The sequence below is a fragment of the Primulina tabacum genome, chromosome 11, assembly GCF_025594145.1.
Source record: "Primulina tabacum isolate GXHZ01 chromosome 11, ASM2559414v2, whole genome shotgun sequence".
Taxonomy (NCBI): domain Eukaryota; kingdom Viridiplantae; phylum Streptophyta; class Magnoliopsida; order Lamiales; family Gesneriaceae; genus Primulina; species Primulina tabacum.
The window spans coordinates 13,681,208-13,708,197 of record NC_134560.1 but is presented as its reverse complement, the minus strand read 5'-3'; the positions used below and the strand labels follow the sequence as shown (position 1 = coordinate 13,708,197).

The 26,990-nt window shown below is 37.9% G+C and overlaps 1 protein-coding gene across 1 annotated transcript; it reads right to left on the bottom strand.

Annotated features, from left to right (window-relative positions):
* Positions 1-7,892: 7,892 nt before the first annotated feature.
* LOC142519643 (uncharacterized) lies at positions 7,893-8,219 on the bottom strand. The gene has a single exon (XM_075622679.1). It carries the CDS (start codon positions 8,217-8,219, stop codon positions 7,893-7,895), a length of 327 nt encoding a protein of 108 aa, XP_075478794.1.
* Positions 8,220-26,990: the final 18,771 nt, after the last annotated feature.

The following is a 26,990-nucleotide window of genomic DNA, read 5'->3' as shown; positions in this document are numbered from 1 at the left end:
AGACGATTTATTATTCGATTTTTTGCGTTGAATATATATTATATCACTAGTCTAGTCGAATTTTTTCCGTACTGAAATTATTTTCAATGATCCAGTTCAATCTAGACGTTGAAGAAAGGTTTTAAAAGATAGAAACTATTAAAGCCAAATCAAATTCAATAAAATATTTTAAAGTGTTTATTCACTCTTTCTAAATATATTTGTGATCCCAACATCGTAGTTTTTTTTTTTCAACATATAAAAAACAAAAAAAAATATAACTTTAATTAAATGAATAATAATAATGAGAACAATTTACTCAATATGTAATGCTCGAGATTTTATCACTATAATCAGACATTGATTAATTGACATAATTGAGATTTTAGGGGCTAAAATGAGAAGTCGAGCGCCTGTTCATTTCACAACCAAAAATCTGGACAGAACGTCTGGCGCCCGAGCGGTAGTTTATGACCACCCGAGCGCCAGTATAGGACCAGCCGAGTACTTGGACAGAACATTCCACGCCCGAACGGTAGTTCTCGACCGCCCGAGCGCCGCCTGAAATGTGTGAAAATAAGCCACTTGTCTTCAGCATGCAAGTGGACATATATATATATATATATATATATATATATATATATATATATATATATATGCTATCATTCCTTCAGAATTCAGATAGAAGAATCGAGAAAACTTCGTGAAGAATCCTTACGCCTTTTCATATTTTAGATTTGTGATTGTGCAAGATCCGTCTGTCTGAATTGTAATTCGGCTTCAGTACTGTGATCCTCTCGTTACAGGCTTCAACTGGACGTAAGTTTTCTTATGTTCTGATATGATTTGAAATTATGATATGGAAGAAATCTTGATATGACTGATATATGGTGTTCTTGAGATATTAGACATCGTATAATTGAAATCAGATTGAAGAACGGATACCATATGAAACTGTTATGATTTTCAGAATTGATTTGAGTGAGATTATACAGATTTGATATCAGATTTTGGTTATTAATCGATTATGCGTTGTTGAGATTGATATCTGTTGAATTGCATTGCTGGGTATATTGAGATTGTGCCGTTATGCAGTTGAAACAGAATCTGATTGAGTTCTGATTATATCCAGTATTGATTTGAGCGGTATATTGATATTGTAATCCTCGATATTGTCATTGCCATATTGAGTATTGATCGATTTGAATTCGAGACTTCGACTTCGTCAGACCGAGAAGAGAAATGTATAAATTAATGTCGAACCGGGGAGATACGACTCGAGTTGATTTGACTTGAGTTTCCCAAAATCACATACTTTACTTTATTGCATTGATATTTGCAATTCATGAGATTGATATGCTTAGTCTATTGATTTATAGCAGAGCAGATATTGAGTCATGGGCGGAGGTGCCTAGTTGTGGGCTGATGTGCCTTATTATTGGCTGAGTTGCCAAGTCTTTGGCAGAACCGCCAAGACATTAGAATTTTGGTGTATCGATGTTGCGTAGGAGTGGATCGACTTTTATTGCGGAAATTCGATACAGAATGCCAAAGTCTGTGGGCTGATGTGCCTTATTATTGGCTAAGTTGCCAATGGGCTGATGTGCCTTAGTATTGGCTGAGTTGCCAAGTCTTCGGCGGAACCGCCAAGACATCAGACTTTTGGTGTACCGATGTTGCGTAGGAGTGGATCGACTTCTATTGCGGAGATTCACTACAGAACGCCAAAGTCTGAATTAGATCGGGATCCCTAGGTTAGGAAAGAGTCGAGTCTGAGATGACGAGTCTAGAGTTTATTTACAACTTTATATCGATTCATGTCTTTCAGATTTGATACATGTTATTGATATTTGTTTCATGCTTTTATATCTGTTTATATGATTGCATGTTTACGTTGTTTATATTGGGAATGTATTTCTCACCGGAGTTATCCGGCTGTTGTTGTGTTTGTATGTGTGCATGACAACAGGTGGGACAGGATCATGGTCAAGAGAAGGATGAGAGATCAAGATTAGTGTGGAGATCCGGACTTCGAAGTAGATCTGTTTCATCACCTGACATGTAGTGAATGAATAGTAGTTTGTTATGATTTACTTTTGTACAAGACTTGTACTTTAGATCTGGATATTGATCTTGTAAATGAAATAAGAGTTATTTCATATGTTGCGTGCTCTTGTATGTTAAAAAAATTTTTTAGACCCAGATTAATTAAATGATCCTAATAATGATTAAGAAGACGAATTAGGTTCGGGTCCCCACAGCAGGTGGTATCAGAGCAGTAAGTTCTTTAGACTGAGATAGAAGCTAGTGAGCGGGGTAGATTGAGTTTTCTTTCCTGCTTTTATGTGCTAGCATGATAATATGTTTTACTGCTTTGAAATGCATGTTTACCTGAATATCCGAATTGATTGGAAACATGTGTTATTGAGAATGCATCAGAACCGATTCTTGATCAGCAATAAGATGATCAGAGGAGGACCTGAAATAGGTTTGTTGTATTTGGTTACTAATCCTTTTGGTAATCAGATATGCCTCCTCGAAGAATCCCAGAATAGGGAAGTACCTCGAATAATCCGATGGATGATACAGCAACACCGATGGAAACACTACTGAAGAGCTCTCAGTTGTTTGAACCATCAACTCTGAAGGGCACTGAGACATCTGATGATTTTGAGAGTGGTGATAGTAGCACTGAGAAGAAGAAAGATCATTTGAAAGCCAGAAGAAGACAGTTTAAGAAGTATGGTAGTGGTTCATCCAGCTCAAGTGGTTCACGACAGAGCCAGAGTTATACCGGAGTCTATTGTAGCACTGTTGTGTGTTTTCTTGACTGCTTGCAAGCACACGAAGTTATAGTAAAATGTAATTCTGAGCACAAGTGTCGATCTCATGAGGAGTGTGTATAAAAATATATATCAATGCTTGTAATTAAAATAGTCAAGAATTTATCTAGAAAAATCAATAACCAGCTTGGTTTGCTTAATCGAATTAATTGAAAACAAAGAAGTAATCCAATCACCGAATTGAAGAATAACAATTAGAGAAAATATCTAGAGAAATGATTTCACCAAGTTTCCACGACAATTATTCCCAGTTAAATTTATATTCCTGAATTCTAATTATTTAATGGCCAAGAACACTTAATTATTTTATTCTCTCTTTCCCAAATGACGAATAAATTGTATCAATAAAACTTCGATTCAATTATTCCTAATAAAATCTAAGTTTAATTGATAAATACAAACGATGTTCTTACCTAAGCCTCGCTAAAGTTATACGCCTTACGAACGATATAAACATTCAACCATGTGTTTCTAATGATCTATAATCCTAGTCCCTCTCCCGAGTTATATAATTAATCAAACAACAAACAATTTATGACCAGTAAATTGCAGTGAAATAAACAAAGAGAAACACAATTAAATATAAAATACAATTCAATCATATAAAATAACCACGTCAAATTATCGTATCCACAAAGCTACATCATTCTCTAGACTGCAGAATTAGTTCATCACGAAATCCAAGCGAAAACAAGACATGTTCAACGATTTAGACATCGCAACACAGTAAAATATAGAAAGCGAAGGAAAAGATAACAAATCCGAAGTGTCGTCTCCGTCCCCAGATCCGTTGTTCTTCGTATTTGTGACTGTTCTTCGCACTCTGAATCTTCTTCTCGTGTACGCGCTCCGATTTCTCGTGTCTTTCTCCAATGACGCCTGATTCCCTTTTCTGACCTAAGAGTCGCGCATTTATACAATTCTGGACGCTTGGCACGCGCGGTTGCGCGTGAAGTCGCGCGGCCGCGCTCAAGCTTCTGCCTGGTGGCTTGTGTCTGCGCGCGCGCGGTTGCGCGTGAAGTGGCGTGGCCACGCGCGCGCCTCTGGTCTTCGTGCTGTATCTATGCGCGCGCGGATGCGCATAAAGGGGCGCGATAGCGCGCGCCTCTCTGTCTATCATCTTGCATGTTTGCGCGCACGGTTGCGCGTGAAGTTGTGCGGCCGCGCGCGCACCTCTGTCCGATGGAGTGCTCGCTGCTGTGCAACTTATTGGTCCGCTTTTGCGCACCGCTCTGTTTTCTTCGTCCAATTGGCTTCGTTCCCACTATTTTCTCCATTCCTGAAATGACAACAAAAACAAACCAAAAACACATAATTCTGTTCGAAACAAGCATAATTCAAAATGGATTCTAATATAAATTAAGTGCAAATCTTGCAATTATCAAACTCCCCAAACTTGAACTTTTGCTAGTCCCGAGCAAAATAAAAGCAAATAATCACGAAAAAATTAATGCTAACGACTATAGTCATGGATATGCAAAAGTGATATTGGCCTCCAACATATCTAGTTTTATGTAATTCACGATTTCCCAAGAGTCACGTGCGTGTGTGATATGTCAATGTTCATTTACCCAATCGAATGCATCAAATAGAGTTGTAATACCCATTCGCCTTACAGAATCAAGAAATCATCAATTCAGTTCAACTCACACTTCATCAAATTATAAATTTGCATTCACAGATCACATAGGACTTTATCGGTGATTATTTGGCTCGAAAGATAGTTAACATAAGTATGCCACAGATGAAATCACACAATGAGATGCTCGCAAGCAAGTGATTAAAGTCTATACTTGATAACAATGTTTTTCAGGTATCCATAGGCTTGACTTGAACAATTTTTCTCCACTAGTATATTGGATAACTGTGGCAAGGTTAATAGGTCTTGTAGGCTTGTAACGTTAGGCTACGGCTCATGGCTACAATAAAGGTATGGAGATCAAGATTTGAGAGAAATAATTGAATTTTTATAATTCTCATCCTCATTTCATTCACCATCACTTTATTGTTTTCTTCCCAATCATATTCCTTCATCTCCCATATTTTCCTTTCTTTTTCACCACTTTTGATTCATTTTTTTTTTTCAACTCATTTTAGCACATTTAATTTTGCTCTTTCTTTTCAAGGAGTATTTGAATCATTATAACACCAATGCACTTATTTCTCTCAAAATTAGGTAGGATAAAAAGTGTATAAGCTTCATTAGATAGTTGTTGTGGGATGTCGAATAGATACAAGTGGGGGCAAATCGTATGTCATTGACATACACCACTTGATTTTTTAGTAGGCTCAAAATGGGACACTAGGGATATTTCGTATGCATTTGGTAGGCTCGAAGGCTCAAAACGGCTCCAAAGATCGTCTAAATCATTCCTATGTCATATATTATCCGTATTTCACCTCGAAAAGTGTTCAAGCAAGTTCTAGATTTCCGTCAATCCATTAGTCAACTCATACAAACTAATCAAATGCATTTGTTCAACCAAAAATGATATACGAGGTAGGTACAAAAGAAATTTTAAGCACCTCAATTACTTCGAATCTCAAAGGGCTACAATTGATGGTAAACAAAGAACAAAGGCCCAAAGATATCGTGAAAAAATTGCCTAGATCATTTCTATGTTTGCAAAAGTGTTAATCAATGTCATGCAAGAATTACCAAGAATCAGATCCCCCTCATCTATTTAGCATCACAGGCATGCAACTTGTCTCTAAGCAACGATAGTATCAACAAACACAACAGTGCAAAATAATTGTGACTGCTTAGTTATCATGAACACATATATACTTCAGGACCGCAATCCAATTTTCATCATCGGCCACACATTTTACTGATCCATGACTCTTCCTAACAAATCTAGCATGCAATAAATAAAAATTAAAGAAAAAAATATCAATTTAACTACTGAGCAATAAAATAAGAAAAAAAATTCTAACAAGCAAGCAAGCAATTTCATCCCCCCAAACTTAAAGTATGCATTGTCCTCAATGTATAGAAATAAAGAACACGACAACACATACCTCGCGCACGAGTGTCAGAACTCGGGGCTCGAGTCATCGTTCGCAGCATCTTCATCATCATCGTCCATGGGCTGCGGTGGTGATAGATCTGGTGGTGGGTACTGTGGTGGCCAGGCTGGATGTGGTGGAAAGAGGGCATCCTCGGGTCCAGTAGGTAGAAAACGCTGGGCAAGCACCGATGTGAAGTCCAGCATATAAGACATGAAAGTATAAGTAGTGTGTCGGTGTTCGGCCAACTCTTGGCGCTGAGCCCGCATATCAGTGTTCCATTCGGAACACCCTGTCTCGCAGACTGACTCGAGGGATCGACGGTGGTGGCGGCGGCTGGCGTTCTCTGGCCCTCTGATTATAAGCTGCCCTAGCATCTTGTCTTTCCAATTCGCTTTCGAAGCGCACGCGGTCTGGAGTATATACCGTGATTGGGCCCTTTGATTTCAAAACCTATTCATCTGCGCCCCATTGCACACCGACATGAAGACATAGTGCAGTGATAGTATGTGGACAAGGGAGGCTGACGATCATGAGTCCCGTACCAGCACGCATGATAAAACTGTTAATGAGCTTCCCAAGATCCACGGTCTTCCCAGTCATTATGACGTAAATCAACGCCACTTTATCCTTTGTAATTTCTGTCTGATGTGATGAGGGCATGATTCGTGATAGAATAAAAGATGCCCAACTGCGTGGGTCACGGCGTAAGTCAGATTTCTTCAGAGTGACTGGAGAGCCTTGATTCAAGCGCCACTCTGCACCCTCGATGCATAAGTTCCTGATAATCGAATCCTAATCCACATTGCCAGTAATCAAAGCAGTATACTCGTCATTTTCAAAACTCGGCAGATTATAGATAGCATTAATGGTTGCCGAATCGAAATAGACCAGTTGCCCTCGTACCAAAACTCCGTAGTCCTCGTGTTTGATTCTCAGATTAGCATAAAATTCCCGGAATATAGATATAACTGCATCTGGCGGTGACTGGGCTATATCTACCCACCCCCTTTGCACAACTTCCTCAATTACATCACAGTTAAGGTAGGTCATATCTATCCCTCTTTCTTTAATAATTGATCTAGACAGGGTGCTCTTGTAAACTCTCAATGCTTCCTCGTTCCAAAATTTATGAGCATCGTAGGAACGAGAAGAGGAAGCCACATCTTTCGATCTCTTTCTCGGAGGCATAATTTTTCAAAAAGGAAATTATTTTTATCCCACACTTTTAATCAACAAAGATAGAGCACAATGCCACCAACAATTGCTTGAATTCTGAAAATTATCCCCAAACAATAACAATATATATGAAATGGTAACCTTGAGTGTAGAAGATTAACCGTAGATGACACTCGACGGTAGTAGGCGGCGGCGGCGGCGGCTTGGTGGAGCGGCGGCGGTGGCGGCGTCTGGGTGTTGGTGGTGGGTGGGAGTGCTTGTTGGAGTGGATGTCTTGAGGTGGTGTAGTGTTTTGGGGATGGAGGTTTGTGTTTTGGGTGAATTTGGAGAGGATTTGGAAAGGGGAGTGTTGGGGGGCGGCTCTGTGTTTGAGGGGAAAGAGTTTTGATTGGGAAAAAAATCGAGAGGTAGGTTATAAAGAGGGAACTTGAACGCGGCGCGCGCGGTCGCGCGAGAAGTGGCACGGCCGCGCGCACCATTCTGGTGAGCTTCAATAATTGAGCGCGCGCGGTTGCGCGAGAAATGGCGCGGCCGCGTGCAAGCTCCTGTGCCTGCCCACTAGTTGATTGAGCGCGCACGGATGCGCGTGATGTGGCGCGACTGCGCGCGCTCCTCTGGTCTTGCCGTTGGGTCTGAGCCCGCTACTGCGCGTGATCTCGCGCGGTGGCGCGCATGCGTCTGTTCCCCTTTTTTTCTTTTTTTTAATATATATAATACATGTAAAAGTAAAAAGATTCAAATTAATAATTGAATAGAAAAATTAAAATAAATAAAATAAAAATAATTGAAATAAAATAGTAAAACGAATGCTAAAAATAATTGTGGGTTGCCTCCCACACAGCGCTTGGTTTAACGTCGTCAGCCCGACTGTCACCAGTCTGTTCATTTTGGTTCGCTCAACTTGACACTGTCGATATTCCTTACTTCAGTCCCATAGTAAGGCTTAACTCGCTGTCCATTCACCTTGAAGGTTCTCCCATCACTACACTTTAGCTCGATAGCCCCATAAGGATATACTGCTTCCACAACAAATGGCCCTAACCAACGCGACTTCAACTTACCAGGAAACAACTTCAGACGCGAATTGAATAACAGTACTTGTTGTCCCGGTTTGAGCTCCCTTCGGACAATGATTTTGTCATGCCACTTCTTAGTCTGCTCTTTGTAGATCTTGCCATTTTCATAAGTGTCATTTTGAAATTCATCCATCTCACTTAACTGCAGTTTTATAACATCTCCCGAAGCTTGCAAATCAAAATTTAATTTCTTCACAGCCCAAAATGCTCTATGCTGCAATTCCAACGGCAAATGACATGCTTTACCAAAGACCAGCCTATAGGGAGACATCCCAATAGGTGTCTTGAACGCAGTCCAATAGGCCCACAATGCATCATCTAACTTAATGGCCCAATCCTTCCGGTTTGTGTTGACAGTTTTTTCCAGTATGAAGGATGATCGAGAGCCTTGACTGATGTGTTAGGTGTATGTTAGGATATTTTACTGTTTTATTCGTTTTTAATATTTGATATTATTAAAGTGGGCCTGGTTTATGGCCCGTTCCCACCCCATGAGATGTATCCCTTATGTGCCATGGCTATTTAAATGTAATTATTAGAAATAGTGGGAGATCAAGACTGGAAGATGGTGGGCCCGATGAACGAGATGAAGACATATAAAATATTAGAAGCTCTTGTAATAGTTGCATTTGCATCCCTGCATTCACCTAGGTTTTGGATCCTGGATCCATGTATGGCTCACATGGATCTAATAGTGTGGCGATCGATCATCCTTATTTATTGTTGAATGTCATATTATGATATATGTGATATATAGTAGTATGCATGTATGTATATTATTAGATAATATAGTTGCATGAATCCGACAAACATACAAACATGGCACGCGATTTTTAAATTAAAATGATGAGACAAATTTTAAAATTAAAATCCCTCATTTTGAATATGATTCAAAATTTATATCAAACCGTAAAAGTAAAAATTAAAAGAGTTTAATTTTTTCTTGCCTTCCATCAACCGTGGTTGCATGTTGATCGCTACCCGCGGACAGTGTCTGGCTCATATTATTGGGGAGGCCTGTACGCCGGAAAGCTGTGACTTCCACCGGACATATGATGTGAATTGAGTAGAACTCCCATGACTTCGGCTCATATTATTGGGGGAACTCATGGCGACCGTCTACTACAATTCAATATTGATGGGTCGGTTTGACACGCGAAAAATAAACTGCGTCATATTATTGGGTCCTTATTAAACGTGAGGCAAAACACGCGGATGTTGCATAGGGATGCAATTGGATTCTACCTTTTAGAAATTATAATTTGCTGATATTATTCGGGATTATAATTGGCTAATTGGACTCTACGTGCCCACTAAGGAAATACGATTTCCCTTTTTCATCAGAAGGTGGTGGAAATGTCAAAATAGTGGGAGGGAGATTTATAAAATGAAATCCATATTTTATATCTTAAAATTATTTTAAAATAATCAGCAACCATTATTCTGTTTCCATATCAGTATATTTTCAATTTCGTCACGTAATCCATTTTTGTTATTAACAAGCTAACCGAATATAATTTTCAAGACTGGTTGGGAAATTGTTCTGAATTCGGAGAAAATGACATACACACTAATGTCAGTCCTGCTAAACTGACAAAGCATGGAAGATGGTAGGACCATAGTATGCAAGCTAAAGTGTAACATGCTCGCTACTATGTCAAATGAACTGTAGGGACAGTTTGAGGAGATTTTGAATGCTGCTGACATTCGGATAAACATGCAAGAGTTGCATGGTACATGAAACTCGTACGATGATGCACACTACTTTCAAGGAGCTCATGACTACACACATGCTAGATGGGGCTCTAGCCCATGAGCATGGTGTACATATGACTGTGCTTATTGAAAATGTGGTGGGCCTGGAATATGTGATTCCTAATGAGTTAATTGATGACATCAATTTTTGTCTTTCTCTTCCTCATTTGACGGGGTTATGGTGAAATTCAATTTGAATAAGATAGATGATAGCCTTGAAGAGCTAGTCAATACGCTTATAACTTATGAGATTACCATAAAACAAGAAATTATTGTTTTTTTTATGGGCATTTCGTCAGACAAAAATGGCCCACAAGGTAAGGGACAGAAATGTTCTGCCCCTCACAAGAAAAACAATCCCAAAAAGAGACAAACTCTGAAAGACACTTAAAAGGCCTACAAAGCCCGATAAGTTAGAACATATTTATTTCACTGCAAGAAGTCCAGACATAAGATATTATATGTGCCAGAAATGTTCTGGAAATGATAAGTGAATGTCCAAGTAAACATGATTTCAACAACAAACAAAAGAAAGTTAGATGATCCAAATCCCACACAAATATGGCACGCTAGACTAGGTCATATTTCCAAAGAAGGATGCACAAACTAGTGGGAGAAGACATGTTTGACTTGTCAGACATAAATTCTCTACCTGCTTGTGAGTCCTGTCTAAAAGGAAAAACGACTAAGACTCCATTCGATGGAAACGTGGAACGTGCGCATGGTCTACTGGATTTGATCCACACAGACATTTGTGGTCCGCTAAGTGTTAGCACAGAATATGGGCAATTCTACTTCATTACATTTACTGATGACCATTCGAGGTATGGGTATGTTTATGAAACACAAATCTGAAGCATTTGAAAGGTTCAAAGAATTCAGATCTGAAGTAGGAAAACAGCTAGAAAGGAGTATTAAGGCACCTCGATCTGATCGAGGTGGAGAATACTTAAGTGCTGAATTTTCGGGTTATCTAAAAGAGAATGAGATTCTCTCACAGTGGACTCCACAAGCAACACCACAATTGAATGGTGTTTCTGAACGTCGTAATTGTAACGCCTCGAAAATTTAAAAGGTCCACGCAAACCACATGCATGCAATTATTAAATTCTTTTGTATTTTAATTAATTATTTTGATTGCATTAATTATTTATGTTGTGAATATTTGCATGTGTAAAATATATTTTTCGACATTGTTGCATTAAAATGTATTTTTAAAAGTTATTCAGGTTGCGATCGAGGAACGGAGACCGAGGGCTAAAAAAATAGAAAATATTTTTATTAAACAGTTGTTTTTAATTATTTAAAATATGGGTGATGCTTTTTAATATTTTTGAAAATAAGGGATTTTGAGGTGATTTTATACGCCGGGACGTAATTTTTATCGGTGTTGGATTTTCAACAAAAAATACGAGCTTTTTGGCAACCCGGCTAATAAATTCACAAATTTATTTAAACAAAAACTTTGTTTATATTTTATTTAAATCCTAATTAAACTAATGGGCTTAATTAGAAGGCTTAATAGACCTAAGCCTTAATTAGTTGAATTATGTAGTATATAATATGTTAAAAACCCTACACCTAGCATCACAAAATCGGCCACCCACTTTGCAATTCTGAAAACTCTCCCCAACCCCCACCACACACGGCAGCACACATACACATCACTTTGAAGGATTTTGGGAAGGGTTTTCGAAGGTAGTTAGCAAGAACAAGCCAAAGTCGTCTCCCGTTCTTCGTCGTCAACGTATATTCAAGCGTATATAACGCAAAGGCACGCCATACATCTCTTTTTCTCATCCAACATATCATAATATTGTTTAAATATTGTATGCATGAAGAACATGATTTATTTTTCTGTATTTTCGGAATATGACATGCACATGGGGGAAAACTTAAGATTTTTGATGCAAACTCATGTTTTTATCATGTAAAGGGGCTGCCATGGTCTTAGGTATGAACTAGTAGTGTTTATGCATGATTTAAGGTCCTAAAACACTCAGTAGACTCACGGCAATCACCAAAGAAACAAGCTGCAACTGATAATAAAAACAAGTCGGGACCGAAATCGAAACGTTTTGATCATGGGGCTCGGTTTAAGGGAATATAGATGCTTGGCCTAGCTTGGGTCACACCTGGGCTCGGCCAGGGCTGGTAGGGGCTTGGCTAGGGTTGTGTTGAGAGGATAGGAGGAGCCCTAGGGCGGCTGGGCACTGCTGCACGTAGGGGAGAAGGGGAGATGCGCGAGACCCACTTGAAGAAGAAAGTGGCGTGCTGCTGGTGCAAGCGCCTAGGCTGGTGCGCGGGTTAAGGCAAAGGCTAGGGTGGTCCAGGTGATGGCTCAGGGTGGTTCAAAGTGGGTCAGGGAGGCTAGTGCTCGTTGGTGGCTGCTGCAAAGAGTCCCACGCAAGTAGGACTCTCGCAAATAAGGGGATGCGCAGGTGCTGTCTATGTACAGCACCTTGCTGCTTGGTTCAGGGGCTCGGGCTTGGGGTGGCTAGGGTCTGGGACTGGTCTAGGGTCAGTTAGGCTCATGAGGGGTCGGTGGTTAGGTGGCTGGAAGAGTCCTAGGCAACTAGGGAACCCACTTCAACAAGAACACTACAAACACACACGTGCAGAATTTTAGGTAGAGTTCCAGGATGTTTTGGGAGCGGGCCAAGGCTGGTTTTTTGGGCTGGGCTTGGTCAGGAGGATCCCTAGATGGGTTTTCTAGGTTTTGGCTCGAGGTGGCTCGGGCGCGGCTCGAGTAAATTAGGAGATGGCTCGGTGTGTTCGGGTAAGGGTCAAAAACGAGATTTAAGAACTAAAAATTAAATCCATGGGTCCATGGGTGTGTCTCATGACTTGGAAGGGTAGAATAAATACTAAAAATGTTATGGATCAAAATAACGAGTTTTGGATTTATTCAGAATTTAATCGCCGCACGAAATGTTAATTAACGAGTTAATTGAAAAGCCTAGTTTTAAGCTTTATAAAATTATGAAAAATTATATTTAAGCTTAAATAATTATTAGAAGTCTAAGTTTTTAATTTGGGAATTTTATATTAAGGTTTGGGTTAATTCGGGATTAAAACGCGTTAATATGTCTTATTTAAAGATTAAATTAAAAGTCTAATATTTAAACTAAATAAAATTATGGAAAAATTCATGTAAGCTTAAATAATTATATGGGACTTGTTAGAGTCATGAAATCAATAAAAAAGTCGAAATCGTAAAATGTCGAGTCCAGGGGTAAAACGGTCTTTTTACACCTAGAAATTAGTAAAGGTCATGGTAGTGCCCTAAACACTGTTTTTATGATATTATGATTATTTTTAAATGTTTATGAAATGCTTATGATTAAATTATGATTTTAAAATGTCTATTTGATTTCTATGATTTAAGGAAGACATTTAAAAGACATGTTGCATGCTTGGTTTCAAAAATAAAATGTTATGTTATGCATGATTTTTATAAAGTGGTGAGAATATAAATGTTGAAGGAAGTGAAGTGATTGTGACTAATTCGTTAATGATGGCGACGTCGTGAGGGTTATGATCCCAGTGGGAGCCCGACGATCGTGTTTCCATTATTACGAATATGAGGTTATGAGGTTATGAGGTTTGAAGAAGAATGTGAATATCGTGAGGGGAGAAGGCCCCAGAATGAGCCCCGACGATCGTATTTCTATTCGATCATGTTAGGCCAAGGACTCAGTTGACCGGTGAGAGTGTCGCTGATGTCCCCGTCCGCCCAGTACTGTGGTTTTATGTAGATGGATCCATCGTCATGTCATGTCATGTCAGGAAAGTCACAATTAACGATCTGAATTCAACAAAGGAAAAAGAAAAAAGGAGGAAATATTCATGATTATGTTTAAGGTTTTATGTCATGTCATGTTGAGGAAAAGGAAATTCATGTTTGCATGTTATGAAAATGTTTATGTTGAAGTTTTATGCATCATGAAAATGTTTACGAAAATGTTTATGTTTATGCATCTTCATGAAAACGATATTTTAAGTACAAGTATTTTTCACCGTTATATGTTGACTGTATTACGTATTACTCGTTATCAAGATTATGGTGTGTTGAGTCTTTAGACTCACTAGGTGTGATGGATGCAGGTGGTATTGAGGGAGGACTTGATGAGTGATTTGACTGGGCTGAAGGCGCACACAACCCGAGGACCAGCGCTACATTTTCCGCATTATGCTTTATGATTTAAGTTAAAGGTTTTTAAGTTTATTTATTTATGCATTTGAGAGATTTTTGAGAGGTTTAGTATGAGCTATTCTTTTCAAATTATTGCTTTTTAGGTTTGGTAAAATGTTTGACAATTTTATGCTTTACAATATTTTCCTTTGGATTTTTAAATAGCAGTTGGATGTTTATTTTTAAAATGATGTCAAAAATATTTTATGGTTCGGCCGATGCTAAGTGAGGTTTAAAAAAAAAAATTCTAGTACTATTAAAGCAATAAAAAGGACATGACGTTTTTGTTGGTATCAGAGCAAAGGTCCTGTAAAGGATTGTGCCACCATCAGCGCCAGAAAGATCAGTCGTCAAGCCTCAAAGTTGTAAGTTTTTACATGCTTTATATGATTTATATGTTGTCACCGGCATGACTACATGAATTATATGTTCACGTCACATGTTTAATAGCTTCATGATGATATATGATTTATATGCTTTGGAATTTTTTTTTATATGTGATACGATATGAAATGAAAAATTATTTTATTTTAACGCATGTTAGCTTCGTGGTGGAATTGGACTATGTTGATTTTTGGGTTTTAGTATTGACGATCTACTTTTTGGGGTATAAGTTAATCCTGAATATTATGAATGATTTTGGGACACGTAGATTTTCTAAGAAAATACTTATGATTCGTGGTTATTAGTTGAATTAATTTTTGGGAATTAGACGTAAGGAATAATGATTCAAAGACTGCAATGATATTTGGGAGTATAGAAATGTATAAATTGGGATTTTAAGTTTTGATGAAAGGTAATATTGTTTATAGGAATTGATTTTTCGGATGATTAAGTTTAAATTATCAAAATTTATGTTATAAGAAACCCATAGAAGGGAGTTAAGAATACCAAGAACTCATGGGTTAATCGTAAGATTTTCGAAAATAAGGACCAATTAAGATAATTTTTGAGGAAATTAAGAATTTATTTTACAAATATTAAGGAATTTGGGGAATAGTGTAGCAATAAGCGATAATTAAATGGTTTAAATGATAAGAATTTTGAGGATTTAGACTTTTAAGAATATTTGAAACTTTGGGATACCTTGGTTATAGTATTATAAGGAATGTTGATCATTGGTTTTTAAGGATGAAACAATATTAGGCTTGAAAATCTAAGTGTTAGTGGATGAGTTTGGGATTTTAAGATTGAAATTTGATAAGTCGATGAATATTTTGGGTATAAAATAAGGAAGGTAATATACGATAAGTGGTCATCCATCTTTTGATATTGAGAATTGTAAGAAAAATTGAAATTCGAGGTTATAATAGTAACAGCATTAAGTCATTATGGGTTTCCTTAAGTTGCAATTCAAAAATAAGGATTTAGAAGGAAAATTAATTGGGATCAAGGAGACGTAAGGACATACTAGAATTTAAATTTTATCAGAGTAGCGCAGCGGAAGCGTGGATTTTTGGGATACTAAGAACTAAGTCTAAACTTTGGGTTATTAAGGATAAGCGAATTTCGAGGACGAAATTCAATTTAAGAGGGGGAGATTGTAAAGCCTCGAAAATTTAAAGGTCCACGCAAACCACATGCATGCAATTATTAAATTCTTTTGTATTTTAATTAATTATTTTGATTGCATTAATTATTTATGTTGTGAATATTTGCATGTGTAAAATATATTTTTCGATATTGTTGCATTAAAATGTATTTTTAAAAGTTATTCAGGTTGCGATCGAGGAACGGAGACCGATGGCTGAAAAAAATAGAAAATATTTTTATTAAACAGTTGTTTTTAATTATTTAAAATATGGGTTATGCTTTTTAATATTTTTGAAAATAAGGGATTTTGAGGTGATTTTATACGCCGGGACGTAATTTTTATCGGTGTTGGATTTTCAACAAAAAATACGAGCTTTTTGGCAACCCGGCTAATAAATTCACAAATTTATTTAAACAAAAACTTTGTTTATATTTTATTTAAATCCTAATTAAACTAATGGGCTTAATTAGAAGGCTTAATAGGCCTAAGCCTTAATTAGTTGAATTATGTAGTATATAATATGTTAAAAAACCCTACACCTAGCATCACAAAATCGGCCACCCACTTTGCAATTCTGAAAACTCTCCCCAACCCCCACCACACACGGCAGCACACATACACATCACTTTGAAGGATTTTGGGAAGGGTTTTCGAAGGTAGTTAGCAAGAACAAGCCAAAGTCGTCTCCCGTTCTTCGTCGTCAACGTATATTCGAGCGTATATAACGCAAAGGCACGCCATACATCTCCTTTTCTCATCCATCATATCATAATAATGTTTAAATATTGTATGCATGAAGAACATGATTTATTTTTCTGTATTTTCGAAATATGACATGCACATGGGGGAAAACTTAAGATTTTTGATGAAAATCATGTTTTTATCATGTAAAGGGGCTGCCATGGTCTTAAGTATGAACTAGTAGTGTTTATGCATGATTTAAGGTCCTAAAACACTCACTAGACTCACGGCAATCACCAAAGAAACAAGCTGCAACTGATAATAAAAACAAGTCGGGACCGAAATCGAAACGTTTTGATCATGGGGCTCGGTTTAAGGGAATATAGATGCTTGGCCAAGCTTGGGTCACAGCTGGGCTCGGCCAGGGCTGGTAGGGGCTTGGCTAGGGTTGTGTTGAGAGGATAGGAGGAGCCCTAGGGCGGCTGGGCACTGCTGCACGTAGGGGAGAAGGGGAGATGCGCGAGACCCACTTGAAGAAGAAAGTGGCGTGCTGCTGGTGCAAGCGCCTAGGCTGGTGCGCGGGTTAAGGCAAAGGCTAGGGTGGTCCAGGTGATGGCTCAGGGTGGTCCAAAGTGGGTCAGGGAGGCTAGGGCTCGTTGGTGGCTGCTGCAAAGAGTCCCACGCAAGTAGGACTCTCGCAAATAAGGGGATGCGCAAGTGCTGTCTATGTACAGCACCTTGCTGCTTGGTTCAGGGGCTCGGGCTTGGGGTGGCTAGGGTCTGGGACTGGTCTAGGGTCAGTTAGGCTCATGAGGGGTCGGTGGTTAGGTGGCTGGAAGAGTCCTAGGCAACTAGGGAACCCACTTCAACAAGAACACTACAAACACACACGTGCAGAATTTTAGGTAGAGTTCCAGGATGTTTTGGGAGCGGGCCAGGGCTGGTTTTTTGGGCTGGGCTTGGTCAGGAGGATCCCTAGATGGGTTTTCTAGGTTTTGGCTCGAGGTGGCTCGGGCGCGGCTCGAGTAAATTAGGAGATGGCTCGGTGTGTTCGGTTAAGGGTCAAAAACGAGATTTAAGAACTAAAAATTAAATCCATTGGTCCACGGGTGTGTCTCATGACTTGGAAGGGTAGAATAAATACTAAAAATGTTATGGATCAAAATAACGAGTTTTGGATTTATTCAGAATTTAATCGCCGCACGAAATGCTAATTAACGAGTTAATTGAAAAGCCTAGTTTTAAGCTTTATAAAATTATGAAAAATTATATTTAAGCTTAAATAATTATTAGAAGTCTAAGTTTTTAATTTGGGAATTTTATATTAAGGTTTGGGTTAATTCGGGATTAAAACGCGTTAATATGTCTTATTTAAAGATTAAATTAAAAGTCTAATATTTAAACTAAATAAAATTATTAAGCTTAAATAATTATATAGGACATGGTAGAGTCATGAAATCAAGAAAGAAGTCGAAATCGTAAAATGTCGAGTCCAGGGGTAAAACGGTCTTTTTACACCTAGAAATTAGTAAAGGTCATGGTAGTGCCCTAAATACTGTTTTATGATATTATGATTATTTTTAAATGTTTATGAAATCCTTATGATTAAATTATGATTTTAAAATGTCTATTTGATTTCTATGATTTAAGGAAGACATTTAAAAGACGTGTTGCATGCTTGGTTTCAAAAATAAAATGTTATGTTATGCATGATTTTTATAAAGTGGTGAGAATATAAATGTTGAAGGAAGTGAAGTGATTGTGACTAATTCGTTAATGATGGCGACGTCGTGAGGGTTATGGTCCTAGTGGGAGCCCGACGATCGTGTTTCCATTATTACGAATATGAGGTTATGAGGTTATGAGGTTTGAGGAAGAATGAGAATATCGTGAGGGGAGAAGGCCCCAGAGGGAGCCCATTTATGGGAGAAGGCCCCAGAGGGAGCCCCGACGATCGTATTTCTATTCGATCATGTTAGGCCAAGGCTCAGTTGACCGGTGAGAGTGTCGCTGATGTCCCCGCCGCCCAGTACTGTGGTTTTATGTAGATGGATCCATCGTCATGTCATGTCATGTCAGGAAAGTCACAATTAACGATCTGAATTCAACAAAGGAAAAAGAAAAAAGGAGGAAATGTTCATGATTATGTTTAAGGTTTTATGTCATGTCATGTTGAGGAAAAGGAAATTCATGTTTGCATGTTATGAAAATGTTTATGTTGAAGTTTTATGCATCATGAAAATGTTTACGAAAATGTTTATGTTTATGCATCTTCATGAAAACGATATTTTAAGTACAAGTATTTTTCACCGTTATATGCTGACTGTATTACGTATTACTTGTTATCAAGATTATGGTGTGTTGAGTCTTTAGACTCACTAGGTGTGATGGATGCAGGTGGTATTGAGGGAGGACTTGATGAGTGATTTGACTGGGCTGAAGGCGCACACAACCCGAGGACCAGCGCTACATTTTCCGCATTATGCTTTATGATTTAAGTTAAAGGTTTTTAAGTTTATTTATTTATGCATTTGAGAGATTTTTGAGAGGTTTAGTATGGGCTATTCTTTTCAAATTATTGCTTTTTAGGTTTGGTAAAATGTTTGACAATTTTATGCTTTACAATATTTTCCTTTGGATTTTTAAATAGCAGTTGGATGTTTATTTTTAAAATGATGTCAAAAATATTTTATGGTTCGCCCGATGCTAAGTGAGGTTTAAAAAAAAAAAATTTCTAGTACTATTAAAGCAATAAAAAGGACAGGACGTTTCAGTTGGTATCAGAGCAAAGGTCCTGTAAAGGGTTGTGCCACCATCAGCGCAAGAAAGATCAGTCGTCAAGCCTCAAAGTTGTAAGTTTTTACATGCTTTATATGATTTACATGTTGTCACCGGCATGACTACATGAATTATATGTTCACGTCACATGTTTAATAGCTTCATGATGATATATGATTTATATACTTTGGAATTTTTTTTTATATGTGATACGATATGAAATGAAAAATTATTTTATTTTAACGCATGTTAGCTTCGTGGTGGAATTGGACTATGTTGATTTTTGGGTTTTAGTATTGACGATCTACTTTTTGGGGTATAAGTTAATACTGAATATTATGAATGATTTTGGGACACGTAGATTTTCTAAGAAAATACTTATGATTCGTGGTTATTAGTTGAATTAATTTTTGGGAATTAGACGTAAGGAATAATGATTCAAAGACTGCAATGATATTTGGGAGTATAGAAATGTATAAATTGGGATTTTAAGTTTTGATGAAAGGTAATATTGTTTATAGGAATTGATTTTTGGATGATTAAGTTTAAATTATCAAAATTTATGTTATAAGAAACCCATAGAAGGGAGTTAAGAATACCAAGAACTCATGGGTTAATCGTAAGATTTTCGAAAATAAGGACCAATTAAGATAATTTTTGAGGAAATTAAGAATTTATTTTACAAATATTAAGGAATTTAGGGACTAGTGTAGCAATAAGCGATAATTAAATGGTTTAAATGATAAGAATTTTGAGGATTTAGACTTTTAAGAATATTTGAAACTTTGGGATACCTTGGTTATAGTATTATAAGGAATAATGATCATTGGTTTTTAAGGATGAAACAATATTAGGCTTGAAAATCTAAGTGTTAATGGATGAGTTTGGGATTTTAAGATTGAAATTTGATAAGTCGATGAATATTTTGGGTATAAAATAAGGAAGGTAATATACGATAAGTGGTCATCCATCTTTTGATATTGGGAATTGTAAGAAAAATTGAAATTCGAGGTTATAATAGTAACAGCATTAAGTCATTATGGGTTTCCTTAAGTTGCAATTCAAAAATAAGGATTTAGAAGGAAAATTAATTGGGATCAAGGAGACGTAAGGACATACTAGAATTTAAATTTTATCAGAGTAGCGCAGCGGAAGCGTGGATTTTTGGGATACTAAGAACTAAGTCTAAACTTTGGGTTATTAAGGATAAGCGAATTTCGAGGACGAAATTCAATTTAAGAGGGGGAGATTGTAAAGCCTCGAAAATTTAAAGGTCCACGCAAACCACATGCATGCAATTATTAAATTCTTTTGTATTTTAATTAATTATTTTGATTGCATTAATTATTTATGTTGTGAATATTTGCAATGTGTAAAATATATTTTTCGACATTGTTGCATTAAAATGTATTTTTAAAAGTTATTCAGGTTGCGATCGAGGAACGGAGACCGATGGCTGAACAAAATAGAAAATATTTTTATTAAACAGTTGTTTTTAATTATTTAAAATATGGGTGATGCTTTTTAATATTTTTGAAAATAAGGGATTTTGAGGTGATTTTATACGCCGGGACGTAATTTTTATCGGTGTTGGATTTTCAACAAAAAATACGAGCTTTTTGGCAACCTGGCTAATAAATTCACAAATTTATTTAAACAAAAACTTTGTTTATATTTTATTTAAATCCTAATTAAACTAATGGGCTTAATTAGAAGGCTTAATAGGCCTAAGCCTTAATTAGTTGAATTATGTAGTATATAATATGTTAAAAAACCCTACACCTAGCATCACAAAATCGGCCACCCACTTTGCAATTCTGAAAACTCTCCCCAGCCCCCACCACACACGGCAGCACACATACACATCACTTTGAAGGATTTTGGGAAGGGTTTTCGAAGGTAGTTAGCAAGAACAAGCCAAAGTCGTCTCCCGTTCTTCGTCGTCAACGTATATTCGAGCGTATATAACGCAAAGGCACGCCATACATCTCCTTTTCTCATCCATCATATCATAATAATGTTTAAATATTGTATGCATGAAGAACATGATTTATTTTTCTGTATTTTCGGAATATGACATGCACTTGGGGGAAAACTTAAGATTTTTGATGCAAACTCATGTTTTTATCATGTAAAGGGGCTGCCATGGTCTTAGGTATGAACCAGTAGTGTTTATGCATGATTTAAGGTCCTAAAACACTCACTAGACTCACGGCAATCACCAAAGAAACAAGCTGCAACTGATAATAAAATTAAGTCGGGACCGAAATCGAAACGTTTTGATCATGGGGCTCGGTTTAAGGGAATATAGATGCTTGGCCTAGCTTGGGTCACAGCCTGGGCTCGGCCAGGGCTGGTAGGGGCTTGGCTAGGGTTGTGTTGAGAGGATAGGAGGAGCCCTAGGCGGCTGGGCACTGCTGCACGTAGGGGAGAAGGGGAGATGCGCGAGACCCACTTGAAGAAGAAAGTGGCGTGCTGCTGGTGCAAGCGCCTAGGCTGGTGCGCGGGTTAAGGCAAAGGCTAGGGTGGTCCAGGTGATGGCTCAGGGTGGTCCAAAGTGGGTCAGGGAGGCTAGGGGTCGTTGGTGGTTGCTGCAAAGAGTCCCACGCAAGTAGGACTCTCGCAAATAAGGGGATGCGCAGGTGCTGTCTATGTACAGCACCTTGCTGCTTGGTTCAGGGGCTCGGGCTTGGGGTGGCTAGGGTCTGGGACTGGTCTAGGGTCAGTTAGGCTCATGAGGGGTCGGTGGTTAGGTGGCTGGAAGAGTCCTAGGCAACTAGGGAACCCACTTCAACAAGAACACTACAAACACACACGTGCAGAATTTTAGGTAGAGTTCCAGGATGTTTTGGGAGTGGGCCAGGGCTGGTTTTTTGGGCTGGTCTTGGTCAGGAGGATCCCTAGATGGGTTTTCTAGGTTTTGGCTCGAGGTGGCTCGGGCGCGGCTCGAATAAATTAGGAGATGGCTCGGTGTGTTCGGTTAAGGGTCAAAAACGAGATTTAAGAACTAAAAATTAAATCCATGGGTCCACGGGTGTGTCTCATGACTTGGAAGGGTAGAATAAATACTAAAAATATTATGGATCAAAATAACGAGTTTTGGATTTATTCAGAATTTAATCGCCGCACGAAATGTTAATTAACGAGTTAATTGAAAAGCCTAGTTTTAAGCTTTATAAAATTATGAAAAATTATATTTAAGCTTAAATAATTATTAGAAGTCTAAGTTTTTAATTTGGGAATTTTATATTAAGGTTTGGGTTAATTCGGGATTAAAACGCGTTAATATGTCTTATTTAAAGATTAAATTAAAAATCTAATATTTAAACTAAATAAAATTATGGAAAAATTCATGTAAGCTTAAATAATTATATGGGACATGTTAGAGTCATGAAATCAAGAAAAAAGTCGAAATCGTAAAATGTTGAGTCCAGGGGTAAAACGGTCTTTTTACACCTAGAAATTAGTAAAGGTCATGGTAGTGCCCTAAATACTGTTTTTATGATATTATGATTATTTTTAAATGTTTATGAAATGCTTATGATTAAATTATGATTTTAAAATGTCTATTTGATTTCTATGATTTAAGGAAGACATTTAAAAGACATGTTGCATGCTTGGTTTCAAAAATAAAATGTTATGTTATGCATAATTTTTATAAAGTGGTGAGAATATAAATGTTGAAGGAAGTGAAGTGATTGTGACTAATTCGTTAATGATGGCGACGTCGTGAGGGTTATGGTCCTAGTGGGAGCCCGACGATCGTGTTTCCATTATTACGAATATGAGGTTATGAGGTTTGAGGAAGAATGAGAATATCGTGAGGGGAGAAGGCCCCAGAGGGAGCCCATTTATGGGAGAAGGCCCCAGAGTGAGCCCCGACGATCGTATTTCTATTCGATCATGTTAGGCCAAGGCTCAGTTGACCGGTGAGAGTGTCGCTGATGTCCCCGCCGCCCAGTACTGTGGTTTTATGTAGATGGATCCATCGTCATGTCATGTCATGTCAGGAAAGTCACAATTAACGATCTGAATTCAACAAAGGAAAAAGAAAAAAGGAGGAAATGTTCATGATTATGTTTAAGGTTTTATGTCATGTCATGTTGAAGAAAAGGAAATTCATGTTTGCATGTTATGAAAATGTTTATGTTGAAGTTTTATGCGTCATGAAAATGTTTACGAAAATGTTTATGTTTATGCATCTTCATGGAAACGATATTTTAAGTACAAGTATTTTTCACCGTTATATGTTGACTGTATTACGTATTACTCGTTATCAAGATTATGGTGTGTTGAGTCTTTAGACTCACTAGGTGTGATGGATGCAGGTGGTATTGAGGGAGGACTTGATGAGTGATTTGACTGGGCTGAAGGCGCACACAACCCGAGGACCAGCGCTACATTTTCCGCATTATGCTTTATGATTTAAGTTAAAGGTTTTTAAGTTTATTTATTTATGCATTTGAGAGATTTTTGAGAGGTTTAGTATGGGCTATTCTTTTCAAATTATTGCTTTTTAGGTTTGGTAAAATATTTGACAATTTTATGCTTTACAATATTTTCCTTTGGATTTTTAAATAGCAGTTGGATGTTTAATTTTAAAATGATGTCAAAAATATTTTATGGTTCGGCCGATGCTAAGTGAGGTTTAAAAAAAAAAATTTCTAGTACTTTTAAAGCAATAAAAAGGACAGGACGTTTCAGTAATCAAACCTTGTTGGACATGGTTCGATCTATGATGGGATTTGCTGAATTGCCTACATCATTTTGGGGTTTTGCGCTTGAAACTGCGGCAATGTTGTTGAATAATGTCCATACTAAAGCAGTTGATAAAACACCATATGAGATATGGATGGGAAAAACTCCCAAATATTCTTACGAGAGAATATGAGGATGTTCTGCTTACGTGAAGCAGACAGTGGGAGACAAATTGGATAGCAGATCCACTTTATGCTACTTTGTAGGATATCCAAAGAATTCTATTAGATATTATTTCTATCATCCCAATGAAGCAAAAGTGTTTGTTTCAAGAAATGCCACCTTTTTGGAAAAGGAATTTCTATTAGATAGAAAAGGCAAGATGATAGAATTTGAAGAAATTCAAGATACTCCCTCAACTATAGAAGTTGAACCCATTTTCCAAGAACCAGTAGTTGAAGTACACGCTCCTAGAAGGTCTGATAGGGTTGTCAGACCACCTACAAGATATACGCTTCTTCATGAACAAGGCAATGATGAGCCTTGTGTTGGATGTGATCCAATGAATTTCAAAGAAGCAATATCTGATACTAATTCAACCAAATGGCCTGAAGCCATGCAGTCTGAAATGGATCATATGTATTCAAACCAATTCTGGACATTGGTGGATCCATCTGAGGGAATCGTTCCCATATGATGCAAATAGATCTACAAAAGAAAGCTTGGGGCGGATGGGAAGGTAGTGACCTTCAAAATAAGATTGGTTGCAAAAGATTATACTCAAAGGCAAGGAGTTGGCTATGAGGAAACTTTTTCACCAGTTTCTATGTTTAAGTCCATTAGAATACTACTAGCCATAGCAGCATGGTATGACTATAAAATATGGAAAATGGATGTAAAGACTGCATTCCTCAATGGAGACATCAAAGAAGAAATTTATATGTCTCAACCTGAGGGATACACATCAGTAGGAAGTGAGCATAAGGTATGCAAACTTCAGAGATCAATATATGGTGTCAAGCAGGCATCAAGGAGTTGGAACCTCAGATTTGATAGCAATATCAAAGAGTTTGGTTTTGCTAAGAATCCTGAGGAACCATGCGTGTACAAGAAAGTTAGTGGGAGTGCAGTGACATTCCTGGTACTTTATATTGATGATATCATGCTCATTGGGAATGATGTAGGATTATTGCAATCAACTAAAGTATGGTTAGCTAGTAAATTCTCCATGAAAGACATGGGTGAAGCGTCCTATGTATTAGGAATACAAATATATAGAGATAGATCAAAAAGGATGCTGGGGCTCACCCAAGCCACTTATATCGATACCATTCTGAAGCAATTCTCTATGGAAGAGTCCAAGAGAGGATACTTACCAATGTGTCATGGTATTACTCTATCTAAAACTTTGTGTCCGAAAACTGATGAAGAGATAGAGATGATGACACGTATTCCATATGCGTCAGCCATTGGTAGTGTCATGTATGGTGTGATATAGACACGTCCTGATGTTGCTTACGCTCTGAGTGTTACAAGCAGATATCAGGCAAACCCTGGTCCAATGTATTGGAATGTCGTGAAAGATATTCTTAAGTACTTGAGAAGGACTAAGAACTTGTTCATGGTCTATGAGGTGGAGAATTGAAATTGGAAGACTACACTGATTCTAGCTTCCAATATGACGTAGATGATTCGAAATCGACTTCTGTTCCAAGCAAGACACCGTTGCGGATTCCACTACTGAAACTGAATACATTGTTGCATCTGATGCGGCCAAAGAGGTAGTTTGGATGAGGAATTTTGTCCAAGAGTTTGGCATTATTTCTAATGGAGTTGATCCAGTCCCGTTGTACTGGGACAACACTGGTGCCGTTGCGCAAGCAAAGGAACCAAGGTCTCATCAGCGATCCAAACATGTACTGAGTAAGTTCCACATCATACGGGAGATAGTGGGAAGAGGAGACATATCAGTTGAAAGAGTCCCCTCTGCAGATAATGTTGATGATCCACTTACAAAGCCCTTGCCAGGACAATTGTTTGAAAAGCATCGCAAAACAATGGGATTATAGTTAAGGGTAGTTGGCTCTAGGGCAAGTGGGAGATTGTTAGAGTAGATGCCCTGCAAGCCAACGGTTGGCTAGGAAATTTATTGACTCAAGTGAAATAAACAATCTTTATTTTAATATAATTTAACTTTTTATGGTCTTGTTATACTTTATCTGTATACCCATGCAAACAGCATTAATAAAGTCCTTGATTATGCTTTAATACAAATGAATCGTAATTCGATGTTGAAACTCATTTGTAAACACTGCATATTCTAAATTTGTTCCTAGTCGATTCAGCCGCCTAAAACAAGGATAAAGGTCGCTTGAGCTCGAGACTAGCATCTGTGATGTTGTGTACTGCGTTTCTTGGTAAGGACATGGAGATGTCCAAACATGCAGATGGGTAGTCATATGATGATTATACCGAACAACCCTTCCTCGAACTTTTCAAGTGGTTATCATTCATCGAGAGGATAAGTCCGTGGTTATGATTGTACACCATTATTCCTTACGACCCGAGACAACACTGAGGCTTTATATGCTAGGGCTGTGCTTTGACTCGTTTACTGGCTCTAGGATAGTCATCAGGTGGCGAGGTTGGGTACAATTGCGACACATATAGGAGCCAGTGCATTGTAGTCGGGGATTCACCGCTCACCTACGGGTGTGGATATCCTATGTGATCTGATGTAATAATAGTGCATGGAATCTCTGGCCAGAGTATGAGATGTACGTTGGAGAAGGAGTTCTCCAATAGTACACGCGATGCCACTATTATATGTGTCACACAGTTATCGAATTATTATGCAACCCTCGATGAACCAATGACTGCAGATTCGATCGGGATATATGAGTTGAAGGGACCGTACTGTACGCTGATCATAATCGACTGGTTCTTGCAGGCACTATCAGTGATACCTAGGGGATCATGGGGCGATGCTACTAGACGCTCTTACCATGATCCGATGAGTGCAATCAGAAATAAGTTCTGACATTCTTGATCAAGGTGTTGATGAAAAGAATGGGGCTAACTAGGGTAAGCCCGAATAAGAATAAATGTTATTCTGAATCACAAAGAGTTGTGAACCCACGGCTAGCTGTATCCCTGAACCATTGAGGATCACACAAGCACTGGATTATTTTGTCCCCGTTGAGATAATAAATTCAAAGAGTTGAATTTATAGAAAACATTGAGAGAATAAATTCAAGGAGTTG

Coding starts and splice junctions, on each gene's coding strand:
- LOC142519643 (XM_075622679.1), bottom strand. CDS start 8,219: ATGGATGAATTTCAAAATGACACTTATGAAAATGGCAAGATCTACAAA.